This window comes from Pituophis catenifer, unplaced genomic scaffold (assembly GCF_029215685.1).
Source record: "Pituophis catenifer annectens isolate HBS135680 unplaced genomic scaffold, rPitCat1.0.hap2 SCAF_2, whole genome shotgun sequence".
Taxonomy (NCBI): domain Eukaryota; kingdom Metazoa; phylum Chordata; class Lepidosauria; order Squamata; family Colubridae; genus Pituophis; species Pituophis catenifer.
Genome location: NW_027256882.1, coordinates 210,587,109 through 210,607,007, shown reverse-complemented (window position 1 = coordinate 210,607,007; position 19,899 = coordinate 210,587,109). Strand labels below are relative to the sequence as shown.

The 19,899-nt window shown below is 40.4% G+C and overlaps 2 protein-coding genes across 2 annotated transcripts in view; one reads left to right on the top strand and one right to left on the bottom strand.

Annotated features, from left to right (window-relative positions):
- The first annotated feature begins 6,277 nt into the window (after positions 1 to 6,277).
- TMEM215 (transmembrane protein 215) lies at positions 6,278 to 6,991 on the top strand. The gene has a single exon (XM_070935504.1). It carries the CDS (start codon positions 6,278 to 6,280, stop codon positions 6,989 to 6,991), a length of 714 nt encoding a protein of 237 aa, XP_070791605.1.
- A 6,902-nt stretch (positions 6,992 to 13,893) lies between these two features.
- Positions 13,894 to 19,899, bottom strand: part of LOC139310338 (atrial natriuretic peptide receptor 2-like) — a 57,684-nt gene continuing 51,678 nt past the window's right edge. Inside the window, exons 22-23 of the mRNA XM_070934497.1 lie at positions 17,411 to 17,502; positions 13,894 to 14,028 (exon numbers count right to left, since the gene is read on the bottom strand). Of these exons, the coding sequence (XP_070790598.1) occupies positions 13,894 to 14,028; positions 17,411 to 17,502 (227 nt within the window). The remainder of the gene's footprint in view (positions 14,029 to 17,410; positions 17,503 to 19,899) is intronic.

Below are 19,899 nucleotides of genomic sequence, written 5' to 3'. Positions count from 1 at the left end.
ACGGCCATAAGTCACTTTTTTTCAGTCACTAAACAAATAGTTGTTAAGTAGAGACTACCTGTATATAAGAACATGTTTTCCATATGGTTATGATTAGAGAGAAGAAAAGCATGTAATTTTGCTCCAAAAGATAAAAAAATCAATGGAGTAACAATGTAATGAGATCTCCTAGCACACCTGCTATGCTGTTCCTTGTGGCCTTTGCTTCTGATGGATCCCAGATAATTTAGAATTAGATGCAAATTTTTTAAAAATGAATTTTTTGGAATGTATTATTGATATAATAGTTAAGACTCCCTGCACATACATTGTTTGCCACTGGGCATCCCAGTGAGTGAAAAAGCAAGCACGTTGGAAGCGATGCTGCAAGATGGATGGAACAAAATTGGCAAAGTGACTGTAGAAGCTGTTAGAATTAATAGCTCCTGCAAACACACTGAAACACTAGTCCTTGTGGAGGTTTTAATTTGAGCTGTACATCAACCAGGCCAATGAACTCTAGGCTCCACATCTGTCAAAAAACATGTCAGATACTTTTAAGGGGCCAGTCACAATGCCTTTTTCCAGTTTGTAGCTAGCTTGCACATTTTCTTTTTTTCTTTCTTTTCTCCTCCAACATGGGAGGATTTTAAGGGGAGATTGGACAGCCATTTCTCTCAAATGGTATAGGGTTTCCTGCCTGAGCAGGGAATTGGACTGGAAGACCTTCAAAGTCCTTCCAACTCTGTTATTCTGTATTCTATTCTTTTCCCATCATTTCTTAGATGTATATATCTCAAGTACATGACTTTTGGTAGCTAACAATACTAAAAATAATGCAAAATATAAAAAAAAAACATATCATGCATCCAGAAAAAATTATGCAAGCAATCACTCAAGAAATAACCAATAGATGTGCTTTATCACCTACCCAGAGGGCCAAGCTTGTCCCAGAGCCAAACCTTATGGGAGCCCAATAGAGAGGTTTCTGGTTCATAATTTCTGGTGGGATGATATTCTAGATCAGGGATGGCTAACCTTTTTCTCTTTGGGTGTTAAAGATGTGTGTGTGCAACAGCGTGCGCACCGGCACCCATAATGCAATGCATGCCCCCCTGCACATGAACTAACAACCCCCCTGCCCTCCGCATATGTGCACGTTACTCCCATGCGACCCCTGACTCCCTGCCCATGTGAGCGAGGGGTGGGATTCAAAAATTTTAGCAACCTGCACCACAGCAGGAGGGGGCGTTTTTGCCCTCCCCAGGCTCCAGAGGCTTTACTCGAGCCTCCAGAAGGCTTCTCCCAGGCTCCGGAGGCCAAAAACAGGTTGGTTTTTGCATTTCCGTTAGGCCTGTTTTTCACCCTCCCCAGGCTCCGGAGGCTTTTCTCGAGCCTCTGGGAGGGTGAAAATGGCCTCCCCCGGCCAGAAACAGGCCTGTTTCTGAACTTCCAGAACGCGCACTCCCCGTCCCTGCACACACAACCCTGCCCCCACTCATGACCCCCCCGCGCATGCTTGTGCATCTTCCGCCCTTGTGCATCCCAAAAAACAGCTGGCCAGTGGGAGGCGCATGTGCGCATGCACAATGGAGCTGAGGTGGCCGATGGCTCATGTGCCCGCAGAGAGGGCTCTGCGTGCCAGCTGTTCTAGATGGTAGGAACCTCAACAAAAAAAGGCCTTGGACTTAGAATAACTTTATTGTCACTTTGAATGTACACTAATCGGCATACATTAAAATGAAATTTCATTGCATACAGCTCCCAAAGGGTCTCCACATCTAATATATACTAAAGATGACAAATAAATATACCCACGTATATTATATGACACAAAGAAACAGCACAATCTATTTGGATGTATACATGTACATGGCAAGAAAAACAAATCTTACAAGTTTGCCAGATGGATGGCATAAGGAACAAAGCTGTTACAGAATCTGGTAGTCCTGCTAGAGATACTTCGAAACCTCCCCCTTCAGGGGAGCCACAGAAACAGACCGTAAAGTGTGTGTGTATGTGTGTGTGTTTAACAATGCTTTGAGCTCTAAGCACATAGCACTTATAATCAGTATCCTCAATGACGGGAAACGAGCTTCCTATAATCTTCTCGGCTGTCCTTACCACTCTCTATATGGACTTTCTATCTGAGGCACTGCTGCCACCAAATCAAACAGTGATGCAGTTTGTTAAAACGTTCTCAATCGTGCCTCTGTAAAAAGTGGCCAATCCGTTCATGGTTTGCAACCCTTCACATTATTCATTATTACACCCTTCACACACATTCATTATATCAAATACAGATAGTCAATTTACAACCACAATTGGGACAAGAATTTCCATTGCTCAGCAAGGCAATTGTTGAGTTGTACCCAATTTTATTCTAATTTTTGCCATGGTTGCTAAGTGAATCACTGCAGTTGTTAAGTGAATCATATGGTCATATGGTTAAGTGAATTCCGCTTCCCCCAATTGAATATGCTTATCGGAAGCTGGCTGGGAATGGCAATCAGGTGATCCTGGGACACTGCAGCCATCATAAATACATGCCGGCTGTCAAGCACCCGAATTTTGATCATATGAACCGCAGAAATGCTGCAACTGTTTAAGTGACAGATGGTTGTAAGTCACTTTTTCTATGCCACCATAACTTCAAACCCATGCCAAATAAATGATAGTAAGTTGAGGACTACTTTCCTAATTTCAGGTCAAATAAAAAGGAAACCTCTGGAAACATTAGTCTTCAATGGTACTGTTGGATTTTGAGATAAGGAATTCCAGTTACATTCTTCAGAATTATGGCATTCTGAAATGAGGAATATTTCACCTAAAGTCAAACAATATGAATTATTCCTTTAGTTATCTGGATCTTAATTTGGCAGTGATTAGTCTTGGGGAAAACGTTTGGGAGGGAGAGGGAGGAGGATAAGAAGCCCGAAAATTTCAAGTGAAATGTGGCACTGGGGAAAAAAACCAGGTATATTTGTTCTCCCCATACATTGATTGCAACCAAATGATCCTTTCATTTACGGTCCCAATTTATACACATTTAGAGCCCAATATCAATTCCCAGATTTCTTTAACTTCATTGCAATTTGCATGATTGATCACAAGCAATAAAGATTTCTCTAGAGAGCAGTTCCCCCTCAGGCTTTCTTTCATATTATATTATTGAACCAGAAGCTAAAGAAACAATGGCACAAAGAAGCATTCAAATCTGTATCAAACATTAGATTGCTGAGGTGAGTTCTACTGAAAACAAGAACTTCACATGTATTTCTCTTTCTGTGTGAAAAAAATGAGAAACCTCTAGTAGCTGACATTTGATTATACTAGCAAACACCTGGTTTGGGGGAGTGTTCTGAAGCAAACTGGCATAAAATGCTTGACGCAAATAATTCACTCTTTCCATCTGTCTTCTTGGCAGCATCACCTCACCACTTAGAACCTCAGAACCTAAGAAGTGATCCTGTTTTAGACATGGTTCAATACACAGCACTGAAATATGTTTATGTACACCCACATCTACAAAAGATATGTATATAATATGCAACATGATGATATTATCTATTCAGTCATGTCCAGCTCATGGCCAAGTTGACCATTCTATGGGTCAAGATTCTCCACATCTTCTGATCTTGCACTACTTCTTTGAGTTGTTCTATACTGTAGTTGGTATCAGCTTTGATGGGTTCTTTTGTGGCCTGGTTTCCTTTTACCGCTAACTCTTCCAAACATAATTGCTTTCGCCAGTGAATTCCCCATGACATAGGTGCAATATTAAAACTCTCACAACTGGTTTCCCTTTCTCTTTCACACACAAAAGAAATATAGTAAACCTACATAGGGATGAAGGGACCTAGGCAAGAAATTTGAAGAAAACAAAGAACATATGTCCTAGTCTGCAATTAGATGACAGTATTTGCTCTTTCACATATCCCATGGCTCAGTAGAGTTGATCAACCTTGTATAAAGCAAGGCTGAGGCTAATTAATATTTTCATGTAGTCCATGAGTACTCCAGTTTAAAGTAGAAAATTGAGGAAGCAAGGCAATAATAAATCAAGAAAAGACCACTGATGGGTCCATGAAGCCAACAAGAAGAGAGTTCAGCTTGAAGAATAATCTTTTTTAAATAATCTTTTTCAAGTATCTTATCTACCACTAGTTTAGATTATCTCTCATGAAGTATCCACTTATTCCATTAATAAACTCCATAAATTTTGAAATAATGTCTCTAAAAGAAGCCTACTAGAGACACCTCCATACTCAAACCTACAAACCAACCAATTAACTGAGTATAAAAAATGAACCTGTTCACTATTCCAGACATTTAATCAGAACTGAACTTCCTGGTGTGATACATTTAAGAATAAACAGGAATTCAGTCTTAAAATACATGTTTGTATAGAATAGATTCCAAATTCAATTCTTTGAATTCCACAGTCAAATGAAACTTTTTTTGAAAAGTATAAAATAGCAAGCAATGTGAAGGATGTCAATTTTGGCTCTTGCAGAACCATTATGAGGTAGAATAGATAGCGCTGTGATAGAGACTTGATCTAAGAGGAATGATCTTACTAATCAAGCTAATAATTCCATTAAGGCTTATAGCATCAAACAATGATGTTTTGGGAAACAATATCAAGACACCTAGAAAAAAGATAAAATGTTGATAAAAAGGAAAAGTTCATTTCTATTTAGTCTCCAAACTGAGATAGTAGTTCCAAGGACAAAATGCCTTCTTTTGATATACCGGTAGTTAATTCTGTATCTAGACACTTTCTTTTTCCTCTCAATGCCATTACAATTCAGATTTGTGCCTCCAGGCTCCTCTCTCTCTCACACACACACACAGACATCTAAAAAAGGACTTTATCTACAAATATTTTCACAAGGAGAGTGCCAAACGCAAAACGGTCCATTTGTGGGGTTCATAAACTATGTTCTGTTGTAAATACATCTCTTCATGTCATCCTCATATTTACCAGAAACCCCGTCCCTGTCTGTCACACATTGTGTAAAAGACATTGTGCCAAGTATCACCCCCAAGACATCCCATCAGACGTAAATTGGGAAACTGGCATATCGCATGGGTTAACAACAGAGTCTTTCACCTGCACGAATAGTAAATGTTACTATAGTTAGATGTGATGTGCCACCACTTTTTTTTTTAATTCGGCCGCTCTCTTCCTAGATTTTTTTTTTGAAATCAGACTACTGGCCACCATCCAGCTCTCCTCTGTCGTATTAGCGCTACAAGTTCCTCACGTGCTTCCCAAATAGAACTGCTGCTCTCCGTAGGGAGGAACGAGGCAGAGTTATTATTTACCGTTTACTACTAGGCGCTTTTACTGCTTCCCTCTTATTCAAACCGAGACCTTGTTTAGCGCCCCAAATTCTAGGCGACGGCTGCTACCCGCCAAGAAACTTCCCGCTCATTTCTTCCGCGCAGCGCGGGCGCCTTGGAAGAGCGAACGAAGCGGGAGGGCCAAGCTGAGAGGTCGTAGTAGAAGGACTTCAAGCGCCGGTTATTGCTGCGGGGTGGGAGATCCATTTTGTTTTCTTCCTCTTGATGGGGCAGAATGCAACTCAGAACTACAAGCATGAGGTTTGTTCGCTTTTTTTGAGCACCCCCATTAAATTCATTGGGTTCCACGCGCGGACTAGTTGAGGATCGCCGCTTTCATGTGCTGCTGCGTCTCCCCTCTCACCGCACGAGGCCGTACCCCCCATTCCTATTTGCAATCTTACGAGCTACGCATCGCAACCGTGTGTTACCTAATTCCCTCGCTAGCTCTTTAGCTCGCTCGCGTGTTGGGCATATCGGAAACCTCTTGTTAGGGTAAAAGCCTTTGCAATTGCTTTTAATGCATCGCTGATCCCTGGCCCGGGCATCCAAACGAGAAGAGCCAAGAAGCCCTCGGGATTTCACGTGCCTTCAGGCTGCCGAGGCAAAAAAAGGTAAGCTTCTCTGAGCGGCAGCAACCGGCGCTAAAAGCAGCGGCAGCAAAAGCATCGGGGAAAAGGGGGAAGCCTGGCAGGAGACGCGGCTAGCCCTGGGGCCACGCGAAGGCGCGCTCCGTTGAAAAGCCCGGCTGGGAGGAGAAAGAAGGGGAGGTGAGATGAGGCGAGGCGTCCGGTAAACGTTGCGAGCGACTTTGGAGCCCGTCGTGGAGCCGCCGCGCCTTGCCCCCTTCCCCCTCCCCAAGGCTGCTCCGAGGAAACGGAGCTCGCTTCCGCTCCCCGCGTTTTTTGGTGGAGCGACGGGATCCAATGACCTAGAGCGCTCGTAAGCCATGCGACCCGACGACATCAACCCACGGACTGGACTGGTGGTGGCTTTGGTCAGCGTCTTCTTGGTGTTTGGCTTCATGTTCACGGTTTCCGGGATCAAAGGCGAGACTTTGGGGGACATCCCACTTCTGGCCATCGGACCGGCCATCTGCTTACCCGGCATCGCCGCTATCGCCCTGACGAGGAAAACCGACGGCTGCAGCAAATGGCCCAACGTCAGCTATTGCCCCCCGTGCGGCTGCTGCCGCAAGAAACCCCAGGACAAGGAGGTCCTGGAGTTGCTGAGGACCCCTTCGGACCTGGAGTCCGGCAAAAGCAGCTGCGACGAGCTGGCTCTGAAAGCCCGCCACGCTGAGGTGGCTTGCGGGGGGAAAGACTCACTCGCCACCCCCGCCGCGCGGGACTGCGTGGGCTTGGACCCCAAAGTGGCTCAGGAGGAAGTGTTGAGGTACTTGGAGAAGTGCTATCCGGAGATGCCCGGCGGGAACATTTTTGTGGCCGAGGCCTCTCACAGTGCCTTAGACCAGCCGCGGGGGGAGTCCCCTAGCCTCGAGGGGGCCGCAGCCTCCCCCTGGCCGGGGAAGGACGATTTGAACGTCGTCCCCAGCGACAGCATCATCGTTTGCTCCTACACGGAGAGCAGCCCTTACGACAGGTACTGTTGTTATATAAACCCCACCGAAGACCTCACTTCGGATCCCCAGGCGATCGTTTGAACGAACCGTCCCGTCTTTGCCAGCGCTCGGACTTTCCTCTTTCGATTTGGCCCCTCGTTCTTTCAAACGGGGACAAATGATACTGATGATCCACCCTTCCGACTCTTCCCTCCCCCAAATAACCATAATGGTAATAATAACATAATGATAATATTATAATTATATATATTAGCTGGTATTGCACTGCATGGGACTAGCCTCCTAGCTCAGCTGTTAACTTTAAAACCTGGTAGGGGACTGATAACGCGAACCTTTGGTGCCTGAAATACTTTTCCTTTTCTTTCCAATGCAAGTAATAATGGCTTATTCAAGGAGAATCAATGTTTGGTATGGTGAGTTCTGAGGAGCAAGGCTTCAGCTATTTTCTTATACAGGGCTAAAGAAATGGGGTTAATTCCCGGCACTTGCCAAGTTCAACGTTTGGAAATGGACTGGGTGCTGTTATTCATGTCTAGGGAGATTCTCAGTCATCCAGGCCATGGTTGTCCCAAATGTGCTTTTTCAAAAGGCAACTGGGCTTTGTTTTTCCATGAAGATGTTTCTCTTCTCATCCAGGAAGCTTCTTCAGTTCTCGTTGAAGAACTGAAGACGCTTCTTGGATGACAAGAAGCGAAACGGCTTCAAGGAAAAACAAAATCTAGTTGCCTTTGGAAAAACCAACCTTTGGGTGTGGTTATTAACTTTTGCAAGTTAATATCGAGGTTTGTTAAGATCCTTGAAGTTGTGTCCTCCCCGCCCCCCCTTCCTTGCTTTACCATGTTAAGTAAATGCAGCATACTTCAAAGAGTGTTGTGTGCAGAAATCAAAGCCTGAAGATCATATCCGTGAAGGGAAATGAGTGAAATTACATTAATACCTGAGTTTTCAAACTTTATTAATATGCCATTACCCTAGTTTCCAACTTCCCTTTTTTCTCTCTAGTATGCTCAATATTGTATGTCATGCAATCTCCCTCTTCTGCATAAGGTCTCCAATGAAATGGAAATAATGATGGAAGCTAAGAGTTCTAGTTTTGAACTTGCACTAGATTTTGACTTGAGGCATACTTGTGTATCCTACTGTGACTATTCTGAATGTACAGTTAAGTTAAAAATGTTATGTAACCAGCAATGCAATCTGACAAAATCAAGCCATTTGCATTCCATTAGTTTTGTGGGGAATTTTGAATATGTTGCTAAATCTCTCCAGTTGAAATTTGTGGCATTCAAAAGGGCTTAAATTTGGGTGGATTATCCTCCTAGCTTTTTTTGCTCCCCTATTTTTTGATACAAGGTTAGAAGTTTTATTGGTCATGCTACAAACACCATGTAACTCCATAACCGTGAATTCTTATGATTCAGCATAGAACAAAATAAGCTTCTCAGAAACTGCAGAATCAGCAAACCTCAAATACATATTTCGGTACTCTAAATGTACGTGCAACATCATTTCGTATGTATGTTACATATTTAATCCATGCAGGATACCTTACAGGGATGAAATGTGAGGAACAACATATTTAATAAATGTAGAACAATTTGCACTTGGCTTTAGCTTTTTAAGTTTGCCTAAACCAGAAATGTCTTCTAAAAGGTTTCCCAGTTTTAAAAGCCTCGTATCTTAGTCACACGTATTTTATTTCTGATAGATTTGTTAAGCTTCCTGTGATCCATCTCAGTGGAAAGCAAGAGGTAATCATGCACAATCATCCTTCGGTTTTGTTGAGAGCAGTTGACCTTTTAACCCTTGTGCACGTGGTCCATCTTAACAGATAAATGAAAAATATCTGCAAGCACTTTGTGGGAAACATGGTTAAGCAACATTTATTTCAAAGCAGAATATTGTGTTTTCTGTTATGAATTTTTAGATTTCTATCCTGCCTTTACTCAGGGAAGAAAGGCAAGCACATCATGCTTCTTCCTCCCACTTTTCCCTACTATTAACATCCTTGTGAGATAGGTAGGGCTGACAGACTGGGTGGCCCAAAATCACCTAATGAACTTTTGTGGCTGAGGATGGACTTCCCAAAGCCAGGCCAGCATCTTAACCACAATACTACACTGCCTGTTGTTAATATGCATGTGATATTTCTTACTTGTTATGTAAAATTGTTACTAAAATAGGAAGGTAGAATGGGAACAAATCATCCTGTTGGCCCTTTGCACATTTTCAGGGAACAGCTAGAAACACTAGATAAAAAGTGAGTAAGCCTACTGTACATCATCATCAAAGCACAGGGCTGCAAAAAACTGATTATAAAGAGAAGGGAGCAAGATTTATCCCAGGACCACAAGTGGCTTTCCAGCATTTGTTTTTCGGGCCCCAAAGTTCTCCAAACAGAGCAAGGCCAAAGTTGGTCTCTTATAGGTTCAAGTTGATAGCAAATGTTCAATGCACCAGCTTTACCCTTTCAAACTCCAGTTCTTCCTCCCCAGGGAACAGCAATTAGTTACACCCAATTCTGGTGTATGTCTTTGAAGATGCACAAAGTCTCAACATACACTCTCATGTTCCTTAGATTCCTTTAGATTCTCCAAATATTTCAGAATTCAAAGGTAACCAGATTCCATTAACACTAGGGCAAGCCACAAGGAAAGTGGAACAAAATTTCAGGTTTATTCAAGATAGTGTTACAACGGTAGAAGGTGGAATTCAGATTGATTAACTGCATATGGGAAAAGTACATTCCCTAGAAAAAAATTCTCTCTCTCTCTCTCTCTCTCTCTCTCTCTCTCTCTCTCTCTCCCCCCCCCCCCTCCAATATTCTCTGTGGCATGTTCTGGACATTAAAAGTCAAGCCCTGATTTCTTTAAAGCCTTGAATGATTTAGCACCACATTAGCTGAAGGAGCACTTTGTCCTGTAAATACCCAATGAGATATTAAGATCTTTTAAGATCTAATAAGGCCCTCTTCTAAGTTCCCATCACAGCAAAGTATTTGACATGGGTCTCAATAAAGGGGGCGGGGAATTTTTATTTTTATTTTTTTTGCACCCCATTTGTGGAATTCTCTCCCCAGAGAGACTCAGCTAACATCCACTTGAGGATCATTTTGACACCAGATGAAAATCTATCTATTTCCCCTGGCCTTTTTACTGCACTTTAATTGTACTTTAATTTGTATTGTTTTAGCTTCATATGATTGCCTTGCTGCTGTCTAGCTTGCATTTTATTTGAATTATTTTTTGGGTATATGTTTTTATTAAAATTGCATCTTTTAGTATGTTTTATTGTAAGTCACCCAAGAGTTTGGCTATTGAGCAATTTAAAATTTTTAATAAACAATAAATAACACTTTAACCCAAAAACACCTACTCTCCCAAACTATTTATTCTTCAACAGAACCTTGTTTGGTGCCCATAATGTACCTCCTTGGACAAATATCTGGAAAAGGGGAAATTTATTAAGAAAGTAATAATATGCTTTTAAGGAATCACAGAAAGCAATGTGTTCTTCTTTGGGGGGGCTCAGCCTTTCTATTTGCACTATAGGAATAAATGTATTGATCTACTTTGGTGGCTTGTTTTAAAAATTACAGTACAAGTTTATTTAAATAAAACACTTCGAATGTTCAGAGTAGATTTATGCATGCTAATGTAACTCTGTGAGTTTGCTGGTTAGTATGTATAATTTTAGTAAGATAGTTAATTTGGGAGGGAAATTATTTAGAGTGCCCTTAATAGCCTAACTGAAAAATTTGTATAAGTGCAGGACCTGTTGCTGAAAGCCAGTGAAATCACAAAATGTTTCATTTAAATATGAGCCTTGAAGTTTAATTATAGATTAAATTTAAATTTAAAGCTACAAAAGATAAACTAAAGGGTTATAAAACTGACTGGATATTGGAAATGAGTATTTTATTTTAAAATTCTGATAACATTTTAGGAATGAAATGGTGAATTTTTAAAATGTATTGATTAAAATATCAAAAATTTCATAATATTAATTAAACATTTCCCCTTTTAAACAATTTAGTGTACAACTCATAATTTTAACATTCGTGTATTCCATTCTAAATTTTAAAATATATATTAATGATACTGGAGAAATTTATAGTAAGAACGATCGAAATACATGTAATACAAAATAGCTTATAAACTCTGAAAACAGGAAAGAAAAAGACAACAAAAAAAAATTCAACAAAAGTATCAAGAAGTAGAAGCATAGTTTTAAATCCTATCATGAGATTGTAGTCCTATGCTTATGGAAATCAGTGAAACTTTCAAGGTAGAAAGCAACAGAAAGAAAAGTATTGAAAATGTGAAATGTTAATGTATTCTTAAATAAAAAGAGTTATAATTGCTATTATAATAAAGAACAATTTTTTATCTCTTAACATCTGAAAGCAACCTTTTTTCTCCATCTGACATCCAATTAATGCAGATCACAAAGGAAAGCAAAACAGAAAGCAATTTCATATATTGGCTATACATTGAAAAGAAAGTTGGAAGAGAATAGAAGTTACAAGAAGCAAAAACATCCTGCAAAGAGAAATTACAGACAAAATGAATCTTTAGAAAGTACTGCAGATAAGGAAACAATTACTGAAATATTACTGACTTACAATTTGGAGTCTTATGGGTAAAGCTCAATATTTTTTCTAATTATAACAAATAGGCAAATAACTTTGGCCTAACTAATCTAATACAAAAATATTTAGTTACTATATATGACTGCAATATTTTTCTCCATTAAATTCAAGAGTATCAAGTTCTTCAACTCAACACAAATCAGCATAAAGAGAAAAGAAATAAAACGTAATGATTACTGAGTGCTTTAATAAATGAGAATTGTTTTCAGAGGGTGTTTTTCATAACATACAGAATCTCTTTAAGCATAATTCATATTTTCTCAACCAGTCAAAGTAACATCAGTCTCTGGTCTGATCCAGCAGGACTTCTCTTAATCACTAGGGGACTTGAGTGTCTTTGAATGCATGTGCATTTAACTGATGTTACACAGTTCTGTAACGGGAGTGTCACTTATGGCAGTAGTTTTTTAGGAGCAAAGGAATGCTTGCAGGAAGAAGCCAAGCTTTTGCTTCAGGAATCAGACTGCTTGGCCAACACCCCAAATTCCAAGAAAAGCCAGAGTGATTTTGAGGTCCTTGGTGAAAAAAGCATTGCATCCTCCAGTAGCAATTCAATAGGAATCCAGCATCCCAAAAGTGAATTAAACAATGCCAACACACAATGCTTATCCTCATACAAAAAAGGAACACAACAGTATAGACAGCATCACGACTCTTTCTCCCATTTGTTTTCTAAAGTGTTTGCTTTACATTCAGACCTTGCATTTGTGCCTTTACTCGGTGTTTGTTGCCAACTTGGAACCCTTTCAGCCTCCAAAAAAAGTTCTGAATATAATAGAGGTAAAGAATTATACCATCATGTATGAGTTTTGATACCGTGCCTAGAAAAAAAAAATCTTAATAAAACTGATTTGGACAGCACATCATACACAAACTGCCATTTATTTCATTGTCTCCTATTTTTTCCACATTTTAGGAAACATGAGTTCCCAACCGAATAGAAATGGGAAACTAAGCAAGCTTGTTAGTTCCAAATTCTTGTGTCCTCTCTAACCTTGCCCAGTAATTGTGTTCTAAGGAAGGAGAGTCTAAAAGTCTAAAAGAGATTAACTTTATCCAGTACAAACCACTGTGAGTTTCTACATATAAACTATGGAATATGTTCTCCCAAACAATCATGTCCTCTGGGTAGCTGTTAACAGGGATGGTGTATAAGGGACATTACGAGGGGAAAGAATGAAACCTGTTAAGTGAAACATTGGCAGCTATGTGCCTTTTTGTTTCAACTTGTCATTAGGGTAAGGGGGAAAGTATTGATTACAAATGGGTTAATTGGAGAAATGAAACTTCTACAGTTCCACTGAACCTTGTGAAAGTCTGGAAACTTTTCAAGGACATCTTAACAGGTGTGAAAAAGAAGGCAAATGGTTCCCATAACAAAGAGAACTTATTTACATGGTCTATGAGGAAGCCTGGGGTTTGGCTGGGAAAATCATTGTTTAATACTGTGAACTGATGCCTGAGAATGTCAGGGTTAGTTTTATCTTGCCATTACCATGCAATATATTCAATAAACAGTAAGCTTCTCAGAAATGAAATGATCCCGGATTTTTATTTACTCAAGCTGGATGTTGACAGAAACCTACTCTTGACTTTCACGATTGTATTATTCCTGATAGCTCTGCCAATCATAGACAGCAGTGAGAGCTACTTAACAGCTATATTTCAGTAATAATCACAGCAACCTTGGGGTTGAATGTGAATTGGAATAAGATCAGTGGTGGGTTGCTACCGGTTTGCCCTGGATCGGGTGAACTGGTAGCGGCGGTGGCAGGAGGCTCCGCCCACCCGCCTGGACGCTCCTGCGCATGTGTAGAAATGTTGCAAGCGTGTGAGCACCCACGAGCAAACCGGTAGCGACGAGTTTTGAAACCCACCCCAAATAAGATTATACACTGTGCTAAACCATAGTTCATTTTAACCATGTTTTGTTGAACAAGAACTAGTGGCCTAACACAAGCTACAAAGCATCGCCACAAATTACAAAGACTGCACTCACAATTCTTGCTAAGCTACAACCACTGGCAGAATGAAAATGATATGTATCCTCGGGTCTTCAGAGAAAATAACAGGCTAGCTATAAATAAACAGATGTATCAAACTGTTAAAAAGCTGTTTAAAAAAATAAACCATAGCTTGATAAAGCACTTGAATCTTCACAGAGACTACTTGGGTTAATATATGAGCTGAGAATTGCATTGGTTGTATGGTTTGTTTAAAAAAACAAGAACCTTGAGATAACTCAGATCCTTCCTGCTTATAATTTTCTAAAAAGCTAGAGAGATCAGCCATCTAATAACATTCTTTTGAAATGGATTTGAAAATGGACCGTTTATACAACACCAGGAATGATACCAAAACCACTCTGGTTAATAGCGTCAGAGGTTGCAGATGGGCTTAATCCCTTCTTCTGAATTATTCCAAACTTTTTCCCTTCCAGCCAATATGTTACCATGTCGCCTTTTCCCTAAAATTAAAAACACAATAATGGACCATTTCAGTAGTGTCAATAGCCATACTTCGTTTCTGAGAACATTTGCTTTACACATTATGACAACAGAGAAGCAGACTAGCCTACTGATTTTTAAAATTAAGTTTGAATAGAGTTACAGGCGGCAAGCATTACTATGGACATTAATCAACTCAAACATGCATTTTAATTAACAGAGCTGCAAGTAAAGGTTACAAGAAGGGTATGAAGTAATTTTATTTTCTGCGAACCTAAAATTCAGTTGAGTCTTAAGTTAATTTGAAATGAAACATTATTTCCTATTCTTCTCCCCTTTTGAGGACTAAGGATTGAAATAATTTTGAGAAGTGGCTTAGATTTGCTTCTGAAATAAAGGGGGTAAAACACATTTTGAAAATTCTGCCGATTCTCTCTTAGCTTAATAAGCCATCTAGGTGGCTTTGGACTAGTCACTCCCTCTCTCTCAGCCAATTCACCTCACAGGGCTGTTGTGGAAAAATAGGAGGAGGATGTAGTATTGGGTGTGTTTGCTGTCTTGAGTTGTATATTATTTATAAAAATAATAAAGGTAGGATATTAAAAAAATATGATGTCCAATGTAAATTCCTCTCTCCCTCCCCAGTTTGTGATTAACAAGAAGATAAGATAAGATAGATAAGATTTATTGTCACTTTCATGAAATTCTGATGCATGCTCTCTTAGAATAGCTAATTTCTTTTTATCCAAATTAGAAAACTAGCTTCAGAACTTATTCAGGAATGTTAAGTCAGATACACGGGGCTAAACAACCTTGGCTGTCTTGATGTTGTTAGTTATTAACTAAGTAACTGATTGATTTACTGAAGATGCTCTGATTTGTCAATCAAATCACTGGTCACCAACAAGTAGTGAATATTTGCTGTTTGTAATAACAGAGTTTTATTTTAGAATGAAACTGTGCAGATTCATCAGAACTGTGTTGGTCTTGTACCACCACATGCAAGTGTCATGCCCCCATCGGAGCCTGAATCTGCAGAGAAAGATGAGCTGGAACTGGAGCCTATGGAGATCAAGGGGGCGGCTTCATTGGAAGAATATGGGGAGGAGCAAGCCAAGTCAGGCCAGGGCCTTTCAGATTTAGGATGGCTTGTAGGCAAGGAGGAACAAGGACAGAATGACCAAAAGAGCCAGTGAACAGGAGAGACAGCTCAGGTGATGAGCAAGGACCACCACCCCAATTCTCGACCACGGAAAGTGGAGAGAAGGCGGGAACAGCGCAGGCTGACCCAACTACTCGGGAGGAGAGCGCCCCGCCCCTCTCCACAAGGCACATCCGGGGACTGAGACTTAAGGAGATGCTGTGGGGAAGGGTATTTGTTGGGAACAAACACTGAATTCATAGAGTGTTGTGTGCCGTTACTGATACTGAACGTTTCCTGGACTTCTTGCTTTGTTCCTTTGCTTCCTGGATTAATTGACTGGTTCCTTTGCTTCCTGGACTAATTGACTTATTTCCTTGCCCTGCTGGATTTCTTATTTGCAGCCATTGTGCTCACAGCATTGTGCTGGACTACTTGTAGCCAGAGCCTGCTGGAGGTGCGTATGTGTGTGTGTCATCACTTTGCTCTGGGACTTGCCAGAAACATGGGGAGCGTTTGGGGAACATTTTGAGCAATAAAGGGGGGGGGGTTGAACTATCAGCTGACTGTGTTGCCTCTGTACCGTGCCTGGGTCATCACAGAAAGTTGTTCAAATCTATTCTTAATTCTAACAATTTGCAAGGAAACCAACAACCCATATGCAGGCTTTGCATGGCACATATTCTTTAGTTCTTCACTGGATCCAGTTAATGAATGCAGCACCTCTGATATATCTCGGATCAATCATTCTTAATAAACACCCTACCCCCTGACAAAAAGCAATGCTTGTGAGGGAGTTACGACTTTGTTAGTTAGAAAATTGGAACAAAAGGAGATATTAACCAGACAGGCAGGAGTAAGCAAGATTCTAGGCAATGAATATACTGAGGGAAACAAACTTAAGGAATTGAATAGGGAGAAAGAAAGAGCCATCATCTAAACCCAGTTAATACACTCAGGAAATTAAAAGAGTCTGTCCTGGTATCTGCCTTCCAGCTATTTCTTTCTAGTTTCTATGATAGGGCTGTTGAAAGCTGGAAGTAAAAAGAAAAGGGCATAGAGTAATTCTATGTAGTAATTTAAAGCATTAGATAAGAAATGGGGAGAGTTTAAGATCTAGTACAGTGATGGCTAACCTTTTTGCCATCGTGTGCCAAAAGCGTGGGGAGTAGGGGAGGCGTGCACGTACATGCCCACACCCATAATTCCATGCGCCCCACCCTCGTGCATGCGTGCATGACTCCCTCTCCATGCTCCCCCCCTTTTGGCATGTGATAGCACGTTGGGCCTGGTAGGCCCGTTTTTTCGCCCTCCCCAGGCTCCAGAGGCTTTCCTGGAGCCTGGAGAGGGCAAAAATGGCCTTCCCCACCCCCCAGAGGCCCTCCGAAGGCTGGAAACGGCCTGTTTCCCAACTTCTGGTGGGACCGTAAATTAGCTGACTGGCGCGCGCATGCGTGCTGGAGCTGAGCTAGGCAACGCTCACGTGTCCACAGATATGGCTCCGCATGCCATTTGTGGCACACGTGCCATAGGTTCGCCATCACGTATCTAGTAGTTCTACCTTGGGCATGAAGCCAACTTTTGAGCCAGGCACTTTCTCTCAGCCCTAGGAAGCAGGCAATGGCAAACCACTTTGAAAAACCTTGTCAAGAAAACTGCAGAGGTTAGTGCAGGCACTCACCAGGAGTCAAAACTGACTTGAAATCACATACAAACATACGTCAAGAAAGAAGCAATCTCAAGTGGGTATGCCTTCAAGGCAAGGCAAGGCCAAGGAAGAAGTCGAGGGGAGGGAGTCTTCTTAATCAAGAATCTGCAGGCTGAGCATTTTTTTAAAAAAAATTGCTGCATTGAAATAAATTGGGTGGGTGAGAGGGATACCTTTGTCTTTGGCACTTTTGATAGCTATAATGAAAGTTGATTGGTTGAAGCTCTTCTACTTTGGTGAGAGAGAAAACATTTCTGTATTTTCTTCAACCGTATTTTATAGCTACTTCTTGCAGGATTATAGCTTGAGGTTAAAAATAGCTTCTGGAGAACCTCAGCACAAATTAGGCTCTAGAGTGATAATATCTCTCAATACTTTGACCAAACTGCAATTCCCAGGGTCCCTAGAGGTAGACATTAAATGCAAATTGACTTAAGGAGCGATTCAAACATAAATGCAATTCATATTTCAAATACGGACAGGAGGGTTAAAACAAAATCTGCTAAAGAATGACCATTCTTTTCCCATTTGGGGAAAGCTTGAACATATTTACCTTGATTTGCAAATTCCCCCGGCACACCAATACATACTCTCCAATCTGTTGCAGCAGCTGGTATGTGCTTGAACTGCACTGTATTTTGAGAGCTAAAGGGAAAATGAGAAGCAGTGTTGCCATTGTTTTTATAGTTGAAAAATCCATTTTCAAAGATAACGAACAATAGGTATCCTAACTCTTAAAACAGCTCATGCTTCTACTATTATCCTATCCTTCAGTTTACTTTGAAAGCATCTTGGAATACACATGTGGCTGTCAACAAAGGCAGTTAACCCTTTTATGAAAATTAAGAAATGGGAAAAGCTTAATATGCTTCATTTCAAGACATGGGGTTGCTAAATAAGATTAAGAAGAAGCTCAGTAAAAGCACTAATTAAATTTCATGGTCTAACCGAAGAAGAGAATGGTAACCTGTTCATTTGAAAGGGCATCTACAGGAAAACTCTGTGACATAATATATCTAGGAAAGCACTTGGTAAAATACCACATAATTTTCTGATTAGCAACTAGTTACTATTGATTGGGTGCAGTGGTGAAATCCAAATTTTTTTACTACCGGTTCTGTGGGTGTGGCTTGGTGGGCGTGGTGCGGCAGGGGAAGGATACTGTAAAATCTCCATTCCCACCCCACTCCAGGGGAAGGATACTGCAAAATCCCCACTCCTGGGGGAAGGATATTGCAAAATCTCCATTCCCACCCCACTCGGGCCAGCCAGAGGTGGCATTTGCCGGTTCTCCAAACTACTCAAAATTTCTGCTACCAGTTCTCCAAACTGTTCAAAATTTCCACTACCGGTTCTCCAGAACCAGTCAGAACCTGCTGGATTTCACCCCTAATTGGATGACATGTCTATATTGTAGATCTACAACCAACTTAAAAAGCAAAATTAAAAATATTCATCAGTGGTTGAAATGAAGTCAAAGGAAGCAAACTGAGCATGTGGTATTTGGTTCTGGCCACAACACTGTATTCTACATTTTTATTAATCACTTGGATGAAAAGGTGAAAAGGGAACACTTATTTAAATTTGCAGGCAACACAAATTACATGAGAAAGTCAACGTTCTAGAGACAGAAGCAAAATTCAAAATGACCTTGTTAGATTAAACATGTGACTTGAAAATAATAAAATGAAATTTAGTAGAGTTTCTTGGTCAAGAAAAAGACATCAAAAGTACAAGTATAGAATGGAGGAAATTAGTTTACTAATAATATGTCAGAAAAGATCTTAGAATAGCAGGTGATCAGAAACTGAATATGACTTAGCAGTGTGAACTGGATTTAAATAGGATAAATGATGTTCTATATTTCATTAATAAAACTACAATTTTGAAATCATGGAAAGAACTCAGAACTCTTGATCAGAACTCTTGAGTACTATGTCCAATTTAGGACACTGTATTTAAAAAAAGATGCATAGAAAAAGAACCAGATTCAAGGCAAGAGAACAAGAAAGTTTAGAAACAAAATCATATAATGGACAAAGAGGAGATACGTTGGCATTTTCCAATATTTGAAGGAATATTACACAAAACAAGATTTGTTTTTTATTGTTCCAGAGTCCCAGACACAGTAATAGATAGGAAAAAAATTTCAGTGAAATGATAGGAAAAACTAATGATAAGAAGAATTTGACAGCAGAAGTAGATACAAAGGGAGGTAATAATCTTTGTTTCATTGGTTATTTTCAAGCAAAATCTGGACAGTCAACTTTCACAGAGTTGGGGACTTCTTCCAGCTCTATGATTCTCTAGCAGAGCTTTCCCCAACTTTATTGTTTTTAAATGCATTCCTCAACTTCATGAATTCTTCAGAGGACACTATATTAGGAAAAATTAACCTAGAAGATAATGCCCAGTGTTTGACATTTTTTTACTGAGTATACTGCCTCCCAGTAAAGAGAGGAATTTGCTACTCTAAATTTGTTAATCTAAATCAAGGGTGGGGAACTATTGCCCTTTTATAACTTGTGGCTCAGGAATTCTGGGAGCTGAAGTCCACAAGTTTTAAAAGGGCTACAGTTCCCCACCTCTGATCTAAGACAGGGATTTATGACTGTTTTCTATGGCTTTCTTAGCCATATTTGTAGTTTTGTTATGATAGTTTAGGATGACAAAGCCTTGCAGGTAGTCCTTGACTTATTACTAGTGGTTTTCAAGTTATGGCAGCCTCAGGAAAGCTGCTTTACGGCTTATAAAGTGTAAGGCACTTCTAGCCATTGTAAAATGTTGCACTGGGCCTCCCAGTTACATGATTTCATTTGTGGGACTTAGCATCCAGCATGCATTTATGACCAGTTGCCGCATCCTGCAGTCATGTGACTGTGATTTATGACATATTTTGCTGGTTTCCAGGATTTTATTTTTTGCCCATTTCTTGCAAACAACCATATGATTCAGTCCATATGATTCAGTTATAACCATGTTATTCACTTAATGACTGCATGATTCAGGTTTTTGACCATACGATTCACTTAATGATTGCCA

Coding starts and splice junctions, on each gene's coding strand:
- TMEM215 (XM_070935504.1), top strand. CDS start 6,278: ATGCGACCCGACGACATCAACCCACGGACTGGACTGGTGGTGGCTTTG.